General features: G+C 52.6%; 1 protein-coding gene across 1 annotated transcript; it reads left to right on the top strand.

Moving 5' to 3' along the window:
- The first annotated feature begins 142 nt into the window (after positions 1-142).
- On the top strand, positions 143-10,351 carry CACNG1 (calcium voltage-gated channel auxiliary subunit gamma 1). The gene is made up of 4 exons (XM_065897753.1): positions 143-377; positions 8,383-8,457; positions 9,554-9,691; positions 10,125-10,351. The coding sequence occupies exons 1-4, from the start codon at positions 143-145 to the stop codon at positions 10,349-10,351; spliced, it is 675 nt and encodes a 224-aa protein (XP_065753825.1).
- The last annotated feature ends 6,227 nt before the right edge of the window (positions 10,352-16,578 follow it).

Raw genomic sequence — 16,578 nt, 5'->3', positions numbered from 1 at the left:
CCAGCGCCCCTCCGCCCACGGCCGGCCCCCTCCGGCCCCGCCGGGCACACTGAACAGCTGCCGCCGCCCCGGCGCGACCGCCACCTGCCCGGGAGGACGCGGCCGCCGGGCCTGCCCCAGCGCCCGCCGCTCCGTGGCCGCCATGTCCCAGACCAAGGCCCTGAAGGTCCGCCTGACCCTCCTCTGCGTCCTGGCGGGGATCGTGCTGGCGCTGGTGGCCGTGGTGACCGACCACTGGGCCGTGCTGAGCCCCCGCGCGGAGCACCGCAACGCCAGCTGCCAGGCGGCACACTTCGGCCTCTGGCGGATTTGCACCAAGCGGATCGTTCCGGGCGACGGCAGGGACAGGAGCTGCGGACCCATCACCCTGCCTGGGGGTAACGTACCCTCCCCAGCCCCCCTCCCGCCCGTCCCGGTCCCTCCGGGGAAGGCCGCCCGCCCGTGGGCCCGGGGGCGCGGGCGGGGCGGTGTGCGGTTCAGCTGGTGGCCCGCGCCGGCCCGGCATTGAGGGCGTCCGGCTGCAGGCAGTTGCGTCCGGCTGGGGCTCGGGACTCGGCGCCCAGGGCGGAGGTCTGGACGGGCGGACAGAGGCTCAGGAAAGAAGCCAGACTAGGGCTCCGGTTGCGCCCGGTCCCACCCTCTCCCTGCAAACACAGGCCTCTGTCCTCAGGTGAAAGGGACCCCCGGCGCGGGGGAGGGGGGGCGGTTCATTCTCCAGCCTCCAGGCTGCAGTGTAGACAGGATCGCCACAGAGTTTACAGGGCCCTGTGCAAAATGAAAATGCATGACTCCTTGTCCTGATTATTAAGAATTTCAAGACGGCAAGAGCAGAGCATGAAACCAAGTGGGAGTCCCTCCTGGGCACGGGCCGTGATCAACGGCACAGCTCGCATGTTTGTGAGGCAGGACCCGGCTGTGGACCAGCCACCTGCCTTTTTGCCAGAACCGTGGGTCCTTCTGCGCACCCTCCCTGGCCTAGGACCCCTTCGGAATTAGAAAGTGTTTCCTTCCACTGTGATTTAAATGCCGTCCTCGATTTCCTACCATGTGAGTGAAGCGCACGTTGAAGGAGAGCTCTTTCGCCAGAACACCTGGTGTGAGGGTGACTAGTCTGTTCTGCAGACGTGGAGCCCTCCCCGTTCATAGCAAATAGAGTAGGTGCTGAGGAAAGAGGCTTGTGCAGGGAATCAGAGGCCACGACCCCCAAAGGACCATGGGGCTTGACAAAGCCCATCACAGCCTCTGCTTCTTCCTATAAAATACGGATCTTGGGCTCAGCAACATAAAGCCCCTTCCGGTGCTTACAGCTGTCACTCCAAGGTGACAGTGGGCCAGGGTGAGTGCAGCATCCCACCTGGTTTTCAGAATTATTCTCCCTGTTATCAGACGGGCTGTTCCTGGAGCCCTTACCTTCAAGAAAGGCACTGCTAAGTCCCCGAAGATCTTGCAGTCCACGTGGGGAGGAAGGTGCCCAAACCCCTTTCCGCCACTTGGCTCCTTTGTCTTCATTCGCCTCCTGCTGGCTCCAGGAAACCCCTGCCCTGCTTGCTTCTACCCGGAAGACTCATAAACACCCAGCTCTCTTGGAAACACCAAGTCCCAGGCCTGAGGGCTTTAACAGGCACGGACATGTGCTTGAAGGGTATCACATAGCCCAGATGCCCACGCCCCTCAGCCACTGCGGAGCACACCCATAAACAGGTGCCTCATCCAGCCAACCCCACTGTGCAGGGCAGGGCAGGGCAGAGTCTCCAGGGACCATGCATGGGAACGCACTGTTAAGGCCCTGTCCACCTGTCCTTGGCGCCAGCCTTTCAAAGCCTGGTGAGTTTACAGAGCAGAAGAAGACAGAGGTGAGGTGAGTCTATACAAGGAGAGACAGGCAGGAGGGAGGTGAGTGGACCAGCCACGGGGGACGAGCCAGCATGGTTTGGCCTTGAGCCTGAGCAGAGTCTGTCTCCAGGCTGTCTTATCCTGGTCCGGAGAGAATCATACCTTCCATACTTGTGAGCACTGCCTTACCCCCAACAAGCTTCCGAAGTGTATTCCTGCCTTCTTTCCTCCTGCAAGTGGACATCTTTTTCCTTCCCCACCCATCCTTCCTGTGTTCTGTTGGATCACTCTTTTCCAGAGGGAGGAACAGAGTTCATTTGTGTTCTCTCATTTATTAACAACAACATCAACAACTGCAAATACAAACATAGCACTATCTACCAAACATTGTTTGGTTTTTTTTCGAAATACTTATTTAATTAATTTATTTATTTATTTTCGTCAGCGTTGGGTCTTAGTTGCAGCACGTGGGATCTTCGTTGTGGCAAGCAGGCTCTCTAGTGGCGTGCAGGCTCCAGAGCGCGTGGGCTCTATAGTTTGCGGCACATGGGCTCTCCACTTGAGGCGTGAGGGCTCAGTAGTTGCAGCACATGGGCTTAGTTGCCCCGCGGCATGTGGGATCTTAGTTCCTTGACCAGGGATCCAACCTGTGTCGCCTGCATTGGAAGGCAGATTCTCAACCACTGGACCACCAGGGAAGTCCCCCAAACATTGTTTTTTTAAGTGCCTTACATATATTAACTTTGGATGACATCAGAAAAAATGACAGGGTAAGTACCTCCAAAACTCCTCTTCTCCATAAAAACAATGAGAACATTTGCCAAAATGGTCAGAATAAACTTTTTCAGAACTCTAGAAATTAACCAGTCTTGCAGCAATCCAGCAAGTGCTTATTCAAGAAAAACTGGTGAATCTCAGTGGGAACAATGAGCTTTGTGGTGTCTTAATGTGCACTACTCCTGTTCTCCCCTCCCCGACTCTGTCATAGCCTTGAAAACCAACAGCTGTGTGAGAAAAGAAAGAGAAAAAGAGAGAGAGAGAGAGAGAGAGAGAGAAGGAAGGAAGGAGGAAAGGAAGGAAGGAAGGAAGGGAAGGGAGGGAGGGAGGGAGGGAAAGAAAAAAAAGACTGAGGCAGAAATGTAGGCGATTTAGGTGAGTGCTTGGTCCTCTGCTTAGCCCAAAGCCCCTCAGTAAAGACTGGGAGATGTGTTGGTTCCAAGCATTCTAGGAAATCTCTGTGAGCTGACCACCAAACTAATTGAGCAGAGATTTCAGTGGCCGTACGTGAATACAGACTTCACAAAATTAATTCAGAAATATCATTTAACAAGCAACAGTAACCAACAGCCACAGGAGCAAACCCTGGGGAAGGGTGGGCATCTAATTTCCAGCGTTGCTAGATTATATTGTTTAAAATGTTGAGTTTTAAATTTTAAATTAAAAAACTTACAAGGCATGCAAAGAACTAAAACAGCATGGCACATACATGGGGTGGGGGTCGGGATGGAGGATGCAGCCAAAAGATCCTTAAGGAGGCCCCGATATTGGACTTACTAGATAAAGATTTTAAATCAGCTATTTTAGATACAAAGAACTGAAAGAAATCATGTTTAAAGAACTAAAATGAAGATGAGAATGATATCTCATGAAATAGGGAATATCAATAAAGAGATATAAACAATTTTTAAAAGACCCAAGAGAAATTCCGAAGTTTTGAAGTACAACAGCTGAAATGAAAAATTCACTAGAGGGATTATATAGCAGATAGAAGAAAAAACCCAGTGAACCAGAAGATAGGTCCACTGAGATTAGCTAGTCTAAGGAACAGACAGGGAAGGAAAATGAAGAAGAATGAACAGAGCCTCAGAGACCTGCGGGACAGTATCACATGTATTAACATATGCAGAATAGCAGTCTCAGAAGGAGGGAGAGGGAGAGAGATGGGGGCGGGGGAGGAGCAGGAAGGTTACGTGGAAAATAATGGCTGAAAGTTTTCCCAATCTGATGAAAAACATTAACCTACAAATTCATGAAGCTTAATGAACTCCAAGCAGGGTAAATTCATACCCAGGTACATCATGATCAAACCACGGAAAGATAAAGACACAGAATTTTGTAAGCAACTCATCACGTACAAGACATTCTTAGTAAGATTAAACAGCTTATTTTTGCTAGAAACCATGGAGGCCAGAGGGCAGTGGGATGACAGATGATGATAGATAGACAGATAGACAGTAATCAGAATCATCAGATCCTCACAAAATCCTTGACAAGGTCCATTCTATTATCATCAGCCAATCTTACAGATAAAGAAAACAAGGGACGAAGAAGTTGAGTAGCTTGACCGAGGTCACACAGTTACCATGGCAGAGCAGCCAGGACCCATACACCTAGAATTCACCTTAGTTGCTACATTATACCACTTATTACAACCACCCGGTGAGGAGACTTGGATTCTACAGAGGGTCCTCATTCTCTGTGTGAGAAAACTGAGGCTCAGAGGCGTCTTTCCGAGGCTAAAGTCTCAAATCCAGAGTTTCTTTGCTCTGCAGTCCCTCCCCACACCCTCCACTGCACGTACAAACACCGTTCCGAAAAGCTGCTGACCCAAGCAAACACATTAGATACCAACTTTGACATGACGTGATTTAGAGGAAGCTGCATCGAGAGCTGGTGAAATAGAGGAAGCTTTTCAAGGTCGCACTCAGCCACAGAAAGCTGGAGGCTCTGAGGACACAAATTGTCTAATTTGGGTTTTCCACTGACCGCGAGTCTTCGAAGGACTGCCATGCACAGCATCAGTATCTGAGGTCAGTTCCAGTGTCTCCAGAGTGAGAGCAGGGGCTTCCCAGTTGTCAGAAGAGCTGCCTGTCTGCAAGCCCAGTGAGTCCTCAGAAGGGTCATCCCTCGCCCTTGGGCTGGGTGGAATGTTCTTTCTTTTCCGACTCTGCCTCTTGAGCACAAGGCAGCAGCAGTGCCCAGTTTCTCTGGTGGCCCATCTTCTCTCCTAGTACGTGGGGCTGGACTGGAGCCCAAATGAAAGAACATGACACTCCTGTGACCCCAAGAATCTCAGAGGCTCCCTTTCCCATCCGCAGGAGCCCATGCTGGAGACTGGCCATAACTAGACTTCTCCCCCATACAACAGCAATGCTCTGAGGCCCTGGGGTCAGGTCTTGAGCATTTCTCCAACGCCTTTCAATCAGAGGGACGGGGGAACACAGAGCACAGAGCAACCACTAATCGGGAGCATCAAGAACTTCTTTTACAAAAAGGGTGAAGACAACCCTGGCACTGATGCAAGTAACAAGTGGGTGAAACATTTCTTCTGACCCCCAGAGCACTCGTTCCCTTGGTTTTGTGCAAATCAACGAGGTGGGTTTTTTTGGGTTTTTTTAATGTATTAAAGTCTGCATCAACCAGCATTGGGTTGATACATTCTCAGTGATAACCCAGAGGCATCCCCTAATCATACAAGCTGTTCCAACTATCAGAGAAAGATCTGTATTAACTCCAGTTCAGCTTGGAGCTAAATGTGCCTTCTGTTCTAGTTCTCTGAAATTGGCAGATATGGTTCTGCATAGTCAGGCCCTCCCTTAATCAGAATCTTTGGTGAGCAGAATAGCCCAACCCCAATAACTGATTTACGACATTTTTTAAAGGAATAATCCACTTAAAGATGTTAGGTCACTGAGCCTTATGACTGTCCATGGTAGACATTTCTGAAACACAGAAAAAAAGAAATACAAATATTAAAATCACCGTGAGCCAGTTGCAGACGCAAGGAGGCCGGAGGAGCCTCGGTGCTCAATTCTGGTCCCAGGTCACCACCCCAGTGCTGGTATCTCTGCCAACCTGGTCCAAAGCACTTGCCCCTTCTGCCCAGTGAAGGGGCTGGAGCCCATGAGGCACAGCTGCAGGTGCTGAGCAGGTGGGATGTAGACCGGGCGCAGGGGGCAGAGGGACGTCAGAGAGGCAGAGGCGAGAAGGCTCACAGTCTGCACGCGGTCTCTCCCTCCCGCCCGCTACCCACGCAGGCCCATCTCAAACGTCCTTCCTTTTCAAGTTGCCCTTGATGCGGTTCACCCAGACAGCACCCAGGCTAAGGGGCGGGGGTGGGGACTGCCCATCCCAACAGGACCCTGGGCAGTTCTTGAGTGACACTGGCAGGTGCCCGAGCTGATTTATCCCGAACGGGACCGCAAAGGGGCTGTGGTCTCCAACGGGCAGCCACGGGGCCGTGTAGCAGACGCTTCTCCTGGTTCAGAGGCCGCTGGCCTTCCTCGTGTGCTAAGTCCAAGAGAGCAGACGGGGTTGGCTCACCCATCCTCAAGCCCGAGGACCAGCCACATGAAAGAGAAGCTGAGGCTTCCAGGTGCCCTGCGTGGGTGCCCCCCAGCGCCCCCAGAGAGCATTGGAGAGAGGAGGGGAGGGAGGGGAAGACTGAACCTGGGCCCACGTCCCCACCCCCGAGTCTGCAGGGTGGCTCCCCCAGGAGCCTGGTGTTTGTCTGGCGGGGGGCCGACACCCCGAACACTACCTGTGCAAGAGGAGCCTCGGCAACGCGGACCTGCCAGACAGCTGGGCCTTGGCCGGGCTTCCGATGGGCCTTTATCTCCGGGCCTGCTTTTAACTTGGCTTCTGCGTCGTCAGGGAGGGAACTGACCATGAAACACACTTGAATTCTGTCAGTTCTTTTCAGGGTGTTTTCAATGATGACCAAGATTGGCTCTTAAAGAAGGAAACAGAAGTTTTCCTCCGTCCAGAGGGAGACATGAGGAGACCTGTAACTTCGCACGAGCCATTTTGAAGCAGGGATTCAAGAGAATCTATAGCTACTAATCTAACAAATGTAAGAGGGTTCCATTATGCTTTAAAGTAACAGCAGAAGCTGCGAGAGAGAAAAGCACAGCATCACTCCTGAATCACCAGCGGCAGTCACACACCCCAGGCAACTCAGCTCGAAAGGAAAGTGATTTAAATATAGAAGCTCAAAGAAAAGGCTGTTTACCTCATGGAACATTTACTGCTGCTAAACCAGGCTCCATCTCCCAGGGTCACTCTCTTCCTGGACTTAGGGGAGCAGAAGTAACCCTGACATTGGGGGAGGGGAAATGGAGGCCACAGGCTTCAGTGGAACAAGGTTATACAGGTCAGGCAGACGGAAGCCTGGACCCCAATGAAAGCTATGACTTCGCAAACCTCAGGTTTGTTTCCAAAAGAAACTAGGCATCAAACACCTGGTGATCATTTGAATGTAGGTAAAGAAATGGATGCACAAACTAGACGCCATATAAACTAGGAGCAGAGATGTTTTTCTATTGAGGTTCAAGGATCCGCAGGAAAAAGAATTCAATGAAGGGCCTCACAGAAATAAAAAGCAACCTAATTTAGTTTTTTTTTTTAAAGAAACAAAATAGTATAAAATAACCCATTCATCTACTTCCTAAATCAAGAGTATAGAATATTAAACTGTATTCAATAAGCAATAAGACTATCCTTTGATTTTACAGTATATCTAGTTATAAGAGATTAAAGGAGAAGAATGGAAGAGAAATTATATTGAAAATCAGTGTGAATTTCTTTGTTCTGAGTTCTTCCTCTGCTCCCTATCAAATCCATATTTTTGGTCCTACTGCCAACACAGACCTTCTATGGCTTTTCTGACACTAATTGGGTGGGGAAGCAGCTCACCTGGGGAGGTCTTATCTGGGCTGTTTCTATGGCTACAGGCATTGAGGGCCCAATGAAATGAGCTTTTGATCACGTTTGGCCCTCAGGTAGAGGTTCTCTGCCCTTCACCCAAGTCCATATAGAGGGCCCACTCAGAAAAGCCCTTTGAAGGGCATTTCAAGGGGCCGAGAGCCAGACTTCTAAACATGGCTGAACACCAGAATCTCTTGGAAAGTTCTTGAAAAACACTTTGCTTCCCAGGTCACACCCAGTGCCTCAGGGTGGGCCTGGATGCAGATAAGAAACCCAGCCCTAGACTGGATGTGAACCACTACTGACTCACCACTACTGACATTTGGGGGCCTGTAATTCTGTGCTGTAGGAGGCTGTCCTGTACATGGTAGGATGCTCAGCACATCCCGGGCCTCTACCCACTGGATGCCGGTAGAAGCCCTGCCCAGTTGTGACATAAAAATGTCTCCAGACACCGCCCAGTGTCCTCTGGGGGCAGAATCAGCCCTGGCTGAGAACCACTGTTTGGCCCTTGCTTGACCATGGGTCCTGTACCCCCTAACACATGACTTGATCTCTGGGCCTCAGTTTCCCTGTCTGCCTAATGGGCTCAGTACCCCAGTGCTCTGTGCCCCCTGGACTCAGTCAGCCTCCGCTCCCTGATGATCTCCCAGCCTCTTATGCAACCCTCTTTCCTACCAACGTTTTGGTCTAAGGGTTAGTGAAAGATGTTTGTTTCAGCCCCGAGTCAGGGTTTGGGGAGCAGAAGCCCCCTGGGGGACTGCACCCACCCTCTCTCAGCTGAGCTCCTGCCCCGGCTGCAGCCCTTTCTCTCAACTCATAGGCCGTCTCCCTCCTTTGCAGAGAAAAACTGTTCCTACTTCAGGCATTTTAACCCAGGCGAGAGCTCGGAGATCTTCGAAGTTACCACTCAGAAAGGTGAGCCCGTGTGGAGAGCAAGGAGGGGAGGAAACGTGGCTCCCGTCACGCTGCTGAACCAGAAAATCACGGGTGCAAATGCCCCGACTTCCGGATCTTGATGACAAGCAGCCCCTCCCGATGCATCTGAGCAGCAGCCTGGTCACCCGCTGCGCCCCCGAGACAGCATCACGCATCTCCAGGCACCCTGAGCGTCCCTGCATCAGGGCTCGGGCGAGTTTGTGAAAGAGACTTGCCTGGTAGCTCCCAAAGGGCAGAAGGAGTCCATTTCCCCACAGAGCCCAAGGGACGCCACTGTCCCAGGAGCTCTGACAATGGAACAAGGATGCAAGACCCTGTGGTGGTCTGCAGGGCTGGTAGCTCAGAGTGTGCGGGGAGTCTGTCTGAGTCCCTCCCTCACCTATAAGTCACTCCCCGAGAAGCAGAAGGTGGGGACTGGGGCAGATGCGTGAGGGCCCCTGAGGCACACGTGCCCTGGTGGGCCTTGTGGGAACCACCGAGCTCGGAGGCACCCCCTGGACTGAGTAGAGACCCGCATGTGCTTGTGTACAGAAGACTGCACACGGCATGGGTATGCACACACACGTGCAAACACACACGCATGCACACGCATGCACAGGTGCACACACTCTGACACACACACACGCAGATCCTCTTGGGCACCGAGCTCTGTAACAAGCCACACTCCGTCATCCGTCCAGAGGCTGCTTGCCAGTCCCAGGACAGACCACGCCAGCCTGAGTGCCACCTTCTGCCCTGACACTCGGAGGAAGGTTTCTGCTCCAGAAAGGTCTCCAGCCACAAATCTCACGCTTCCTTCCGAGGCCTCTGCCCCTGGAGGGAGGAACTTCAGTTTGGTGCCTGACCTGCCAGAAGGTATCAGGTCGTGTGCACATCCTGGTCCCACCCCTTAGCCACTGTGCGACTCTGAAGGAGTGATTTAATCTCTCGGACCTCAGTTTTCTCACCTGGGAAAAGGGAATAGTAGAATGTGGTACTCACTTACCTGGCTGCAGACACAGCCAGTGGTGACGAAAGGTGCAGGGGATGAGGCCCCTCTGAGGTCCCGGCATCCCTGCCCCCTTGTGTGCCACAGAGTATAGCATCTCGGCCGCGGCCATCGCCGTCTTCAGCCTGGGCTTCACCATCGCGGGAACCATCTGCGTGCTCCTGTCCTTCGGGAAGAAGCGCGACTACCTGCTGAGGCCAGCGTCCATGTTCTACACCTTTGCGGGTAGGATGGGGGCTCCTGTCCGGGTGCCGGGTCTGGGGGGATGCTTCGACCCCGTTCTCATGCCTACCTGGGGCCTGGGTGTGGACAGATTCCCAGGCTCCACCCAGGGGCAAGCTTGCCCAGGGCTTCCGCCAGGGCTGGTGGGCCGGGAGGGGGCAGATCTCGGCAATCTGTCCATTTCTTACCAAGACAATCCTCAAGGCGGGGAGGATGCTAATTACTAACAAAAATTTAAATTGACTTTAAAATAGTGCTAAGGGAAGAAGGAACGAAAGGGCGCACTTCTGCAGCTTCCCGATCGGGACCTCGGTCTCGGGGCCGTTTCATGCCCCCGCCCCTCCCCCGGCGGGGTCTCCACCTTGAAGCCCACGCGGAAGCCCAGCTGACGCGGGGCGGGGGGCGCCCGGGGCCCTGAGTCCAGCTCTGCCCCCAGGTCTCTGCATCTTCGTCTCGGTGGAGGTCACACGGCAGTCGGTGAAGCGCATGATAGACAGCGAGGACACCGTCTGGATCAAGTACTATTACTCCTGGTCCTTCGCCTGCGCCTGCGCGGCCTTCGGCCTCCTCTTCCTCGGCGGCCTGGCTCTCCTGCTCTTCTCCCTGCCGCGGATGCCCCAGAACCCCTGGGAGTCCTGCATGGACGCCGACCCCGAGCACTAGCCCTCCTGGGCCCCTGTCCCCAAGGAAGCCGAGCCCAGCCCAGAACGTTTGAGAAGGAGGCGGGAGCGTTACTTCTCCCCGTTCCCACCTGCCCCTTCCCCCGCAGCACAGCTGCTCGCCCTGTCTGAGCACTTCTCTGGGTGGTGAAGCCCACAATTGGCGGTGGCCCAGACCTGCCCCGTGCAGGTGGAAGGCAGGTGTACAGGCGCCTGGAGAGGCCCGACCTCCTGCTGGAGGGCCCGGCTGTCCTCGATAAGCCCACCGACTTATCGGTAGATGGTCCTCTGTGGGCCATCTACCTGTTCTGGGCGTCCAGCTGTGCGAATGGCCAGACCCTCTCTCCTTCCTGGTGACCCGAACAGCCCCTCCTTGGCTTCTGGGAGACCCAACAAGCAGTTTTTAACTGGTTAGACTCTGTGGTTTGAAATAAAACCTCTTCAAAAACTTGCTTTTTCCTTGGCCTTGCGAAGAAATTGTTGGGTTCCTGACCACAGCCCAGGGGCCCCTTGACCCAGCAGGGGAAGTGAAGGCATAGCCCCCGGGGATGTTGAGGACTTTTGTGGGGATGAGAGGGACAGAGGGTCTGCTTGGCAGTGAGACTTAGAGGTTCTGAATTCCAGTTGGTAACTCTGGGCCCTGGGGTTGTCTTTGGGAGAAACCAGAGGCGCTCTGACTAGCCAAGGGTGTTAAAAATACAGAGGGTTATTTCCAGAGCTCCCGGCACGCTAGGCATCCCAGTGCTAACACGGCACTCCAGCCGCGCAGCTGCAAGGGTCTGATTTCAGACACTGGATTTTTGTTGCAATGAACATCAGGAAGGAGGGCTTAGCAGCTAGACACATAGGGCCACTGGAGTTTCATAATTTACACCCTTGCGCCTTCAAACCTCACCGTACTTGGCCAGCCCTCAGAGATGATAAGTCAGACACGGTGGGCAGAGAGGACCCCTCTGCCCTTTACCTTCACCGTGCACCAGGGGTCCATGTCAACACCTTTCTTGCAGAGAAGGGGCAGCAAACCACTGGCCGTGGGTCAACCTGGGGCCCATTGCCTGCTAAGAATGGTTTCTATAGTTTTAAATAGTTAAGAAAAATCGAAAGAAGAAAAAGATTTTGTGATGTGAAAATTTCATGAAATGCAAATTTCAGTGTCCATAAGCAAGGTTTTATCAGAACTGCCAAAGATAAACAAGGCCACAGTTAAAGTGGTCAGGACAGGTCTTAATCAGTAAGGCACTACTGCAGCAGGAAGAGTCTGGGATGAGTTGAACTCAACTCTTTGCACAGAGGTGACCGGGAGGTTTAAAGGGTGAGCGAGGGAGGGGTGAGGAGGGCCGCACAGAGTCAGAGAAGCCAAAGGTCGCGAAGGGCTGGAAGGGGCTGTGTGAACTGGAGATGATCCAAGTTAGGCGCTGACCCGCTCACAGAGGCTCGGAGACGAGGGCCCTGTCCTCGGGTGTTGCCTGGAACAAACAGCAAACTCTTCAGGCAACCTTGAATTTTCTCAGGCAGACACTTCAAGGGGGGCTGGGGTCATCCTAGGGGTGCGGCCTTGAGCTGTTAGAAACTGTGTTAGTGTCTGTTCGCGTCGTTCTAGGCCAAGGTGGCAGGGAGAGGAGGGCTGGGATCGGCCTGGCTGGAATCTGGTCCAGGAGCGAGTCCACCAAGACACAGCCACACCCCTCCGATGGCTAATTCCTGCTTCCAGGCTGGGTTAAGACTGGCCTGCAATGTCAGGCCAGTCACTGAAGTAACTACTCTCACCAGCCAGCTTATTAACCCCTAACTGTTCGCATCTGTAAAGTGAGAGGAAAGCAACTCGATCGTCCTGCTGAGAACAATTTAGAAGGGAGGAGCCGGAGGCTGGGGCGTCTGGGTAGCGACCGTGGTGGGGCTGGTGAAGATCGCCCTCTGACATCTCAGGGCTCCGGGCTGCGCTTGGAGGGGCCGACAGAGCCCAGCCCAGCCTGCTTTTGAGTCAGGGAACATGCACATGCCCCGTGCGTGGCTGTGAAGCCGAAAGGGTCAAGGAGAGCAGGGGTAACATCAGAGGGTGGGCGCTGCCGAGAAGGGCGGGTGGCGGGCGAGGCCCAGAGGAGGCTGCTTGGTCCTGCAGCCAAGGGCGGGACGCGTCCCGAGGACGCACAGGTAGAGCCTGAGAGCGACTTGCTCCAGATGAGCGGCTAGGAGATCAGAGTCCACGCCAGCCTGGGAGTTGGGGCCACGGTTTCGTGAGTAAGAAGGGTGCTGTCGTCCCACAAACTCCATTTTGGACTCCAGCATTATTGTTTTTATTATTATCATTACTTTTAGGGGAATTAGACTGGTGTGCGTTTTGTATTTCCACCTAGATAGCTGTATTTTTAGCAGCCAAAATCGCTCTGAGTGGAATATCCACTGAATATCCATCGCAGAATACTTTGGTTTCCCAGCGTCTAGCTCTTTCGAGAGACACGTAAGCAGGCCTGGAACTGCTCTGCAGACGGGGGTCGGCCGGCTCCAGCCAGGCGGCACACAGCCGCGTCTGCTCCAGCTTCTGCTGTGGGAAGAAGACAGCTCGACAGAGCAGAACAGAGCCCAGCGCTGAAAAACAAAGAGATCAACGAAACCAATGAGGGAAGACGTCTTTTTGTCTCCAGTCCGCTCACCAATGCTCGCGGGAAGGACGTTGTGACGGGTGGGGCTCAGGATTCGGGGCGTCCCCGGGCTTCACCGCAGCGCTCGGCCAGGGGCCTGCCGATGGGCCCGCAGCAGGACACCGCGCCACTGGCTCTGAGGCGGGCAGTTAGCAGCCAAGCGGGACGGACACAAACGGAAAAATCATCCGACCCTGAGGTTCCATAACGCTCTCACGTTCTCAGCTTTCTAAAATTCATCAGATCCCATGAGGTACGGGAGCCAGGACGAGCAACTCAGTCAAGATAAATAATATTTAAGTGTGGGACTTTTTAAGAAATGTGGTGAAACAGACACAGCGTAAAATCTACCATCGGAATTATTTTTAAGTGCCCGGCTCAGTCATGTTACATGTGCAGCCAGTTCCCATGACTCTTTTCATCTCCCAAACAGAAACTCTGTCCCCTTTAACAACTCCCCGCCCCTCCCAACCACCATCTACTTTCTGTTTCTCTGAATTTGACTACTCTGGTGCCTCACATGAGTGGAATCATACACTATTTGTTCTTCTGTGTCTGTCTTATTTCACCTAGCGTAATGTCCTCAGGGTTCATCCACGTCATAGCCTGTGTCAGAACTTCATTCCTCTTAAAGCCCGAACAATACTTCACTGTATGGATACATCAGGTTTGTTTACGCATTCATGCCTCAGCGGACACTTGGGTTGCTTCCACCTCTTGGCCATTGTGAATAATGCTGCTATGAACATGGATGGACAAATATGTCTTTGGGAGCTTGCTTCACGTTCTTTTGGATAGGTGATGTGTGATTTTTTAAAATCAAAATTATTGCAAAGTATCCAGGATGAAGACAGCATCAAAATTTTAAATAGAGACTGGATCCATATTACTGATTCTTCCTTTTGATCCCTCTCCTGTGGCCATTGTACAGAAGAAACAGCTGAAGACCTGAGAAGGACTTGCTTCCCAAGATCTGGTTAACTGGTGTCAGAGCAGGAACGAGAACAAGGCTGATGGTTTCCCACCTGGGTAACCAGGGTCCCGTCCGGTCCTCACTTAGCCTCTGCCCAGGTATCTAGGGGGTCCGAGACACATGGCATCCTCTCCTTGGCTAACACATAATGGGGTCTGTCCTGGTGGTTTGGTCCTTATTAATCCCTCCTTGGGATTGAACATTTCAATTCTGTTACCTCTATTTTTCCTGACCGCCCCAATAAAGAGGGGTTTGAATCACAGCCTCCTGCAGTATTTCCCCTGCTGGCGTGACTTGTCCATTTTGATCAAATATTTTATTTACCAATTCGTTTCTAATTTATACCCTGCCTGCTTTCAGAAAAGATCTGAAGTGGAGACAAGGTATGAATGAACGCACGACGTGGAACCGATTAAGCCGCGGGGCTGCAGCTGCCGTGGCCTCCTTCAGCCCCCGCTTCACAGCCTCACTCAGTAGCAGCCACTGAGGCCGCAAGTTAACGGCCACCCCGGCCATCCATCCCGCCTGGCGAAGAAAGTTCATTAAGGTAATTGCCATGACAAGGAGTGATGCTTTGTCTTCTTCTGCCTTTGCTCCTGACAAGTTTCTGGCCTGAATGTGAAAGCCCTGACCTCCTGGAAACGCTCTCGTTGATTTGGCTTTAAACCCGCCTCTCCCCCTGCCCATGACTGGCCCTGGTAGCCCCAGGGATAAACAGAGTTCGGGGGATTGGTCTGCAAGCACAGTCTGAGCGTTCTCACCCCTGAGTTTGAAGAGCTCAAAACAAATATCCAAGTCACTGATTTAAACAGCTAACACCCTTCCCGCCCGGTCCTGCCAGGCTGAGACAGTCGGAAGCCAACCTACACTGCGTTTTGAACAGAGGGTCTTGGGGTGACCCCGCGCGTGCTTCAAGCACCAAGTGAAGCTAATAAAATAGGGACACAGTCTACCGAGAAATGTCCAAGAGGCAGGGAGGTGGCAGCCTATGATCCTCTCCACTTAAGGTGGAGGAAAGACGAACGGGGCTGCGTCCCATCTGAACCGACCAGGGCGCTGAGCCAGGGTCTCCTGGACTCAGGTGTCCCCTCAGTCGCCCTCATCTCGAGGCCCTACTATGCGCTCCCTGTACATAGTAGGGGCTGTGGTAGGACGAATCCAGACTAGGGCCGCTGCCAACCTGCTCTGGGCCTCAGTCCCTCACTTGTGAACATTAACAAACTCCTGCGAGACCAGAGCACGTGTTAGACTAACTCATCGTTACGCTCCCTCCGCTTCTGCGGTTCTCTGCGTCTGTTAATACCAGGAGATGCACAAAGTGGTCCCATACCTCGGCAAACATAAATCTCACATTTTAAAATTCGCCATGAAACACACATGAACTGGTAAGACGGCCTTTGACCTGGCTGAGCGCTTGACATGTGTTCTCTCTCCTAAGCCTTGCAACAGCCGTGTGTTCGCTTTTATTCCCATTCAACAGATGAACAAACTGAGACTCAGCAAGGCTGAGTAGCTAACCTAGGGGCACACAGCAGAGGAAGGAAGGAGAGCCAGGCTCCTGTCTGCTTCCTTCCAGAAGCTGAGCTGTTAGCTGTCTTGCTGGCTAATATGGGTCAGTCTTGCCAGGTCCCAGTTTTCTGGAGAGACCAAGGGATCCCGGAGGTTCCCTGTGAGCTGTGCAGATATTGGACTCCAATTTATTCTGACTGGAACAGAACCCAACGTGGACTTACCTGTGTTGCGTGCATCATTCTGGTATGTATATTAAAGACCTTCAAAGGGTTGAAACGTGTGCTGTAATTTTCTCCTGAGGAGGCCTTAAAACAAAGTTTCTTTGGCCATTTCTCTGCGTACATTTCAACTTCTTGCCTGTGTTTCACGGACTAGGATTGTCAGCTCTGCGTTGGTCTTTGGAAAATTCCGGCCTGTGCATGTCTGCTCAGACAGTGGTGCAGGCTGTTTATCTTTATAAATCACAGTGTTTGCTCACATTGCCCAAAGAAAGCAAGGAAAATAAATTAGTGTTAGATTTAGATGTCAGACTGCATCTGTCTTCCGTAAACCCCATTTTCCAATATTTGTGTTCCTCAAAATATCATCATTGCCCTTACAAATTGATTTTACAAGAAGCTGTTACAGAATGTGTTTACTAAATAAATTTATAAAAGTAAAAAAATATATTTTGTATATTACATATTTAGGGCTGAGAAATTTAGGTTCTAACGTAGGACTTTGTTAGAAAAAAGAACGCTGCTGCTTACAATTTTTGGAAACCACTGACGATCGTTTAATCACTGCTTCAGTGAAGCAGTCCAGACTTGTCAGAGTTCAAGAAAGCAAGAAAGCCTTAAAATAAAGTTTACATTACTTGTCTCACGGAAGGCCAGGGAGGGTCTCTGAGGGGGAAGCGCTATGATAAAGGCATACGAACAGGGGATGCGCGTGAGAGACGGCCAAGGGGCAGAGGCTACAGGCAGGGAAGCAGCTAGAAAGCCTCAGGTAGGGGAGTAAGCGTCCCTTCCTTCAGATCTGCCGCCTGGTCGTTCGTCTCCCGTCAACCGACGAGAGTCCCGAAACCACGATCCTCTTCACGCCTCGTGTCGCCGCCGACTTTGCGCT

The sequence above is a fragment of the Phocoena phocoena genome, chromosome 19, assembly GCF_963924675.1.
Source record: "Phocoena phocoena chromosome 19, mPhoPho1.1, whole genome shotgun sequence".
NCBI classification, from domain to species: Eukaryota; Metazoa; Chordata; class Mammalia; order Artiodactyla; family Phocoenidae; genus Phocoena; species Phocoena phocoena.
Note: the sequence above shows the minus strand (reverse complement) of the source record. Positions and strands in the feature narration are given on the sequence as shown.

Bases quoted from the DNA above. Each gene is read 5' to 3' on its own strand.
- CACNG1 (XM_065897753.1), top strand. From the start codon at position 143: ATGTCCCAGACCAAGGCCCTGAAGGTCCGCCTGACCCTCCTCTGCGTC. The intron at 8,458-9,553 runs GTGAGCCCGTGT...TGTGTGCCACAG, and splicing joins CGAAGTTACCACTCAGAAAG to AGTATAGCATCTCGGCCGCG. The intron at 9,692-10,124 runs GTAGGATGGGGG...CTCTGCCCCCAG, and splicing joins CATGTTCTACACCTTTGCGG to GTCTCTGCATCTTCGTCTCG.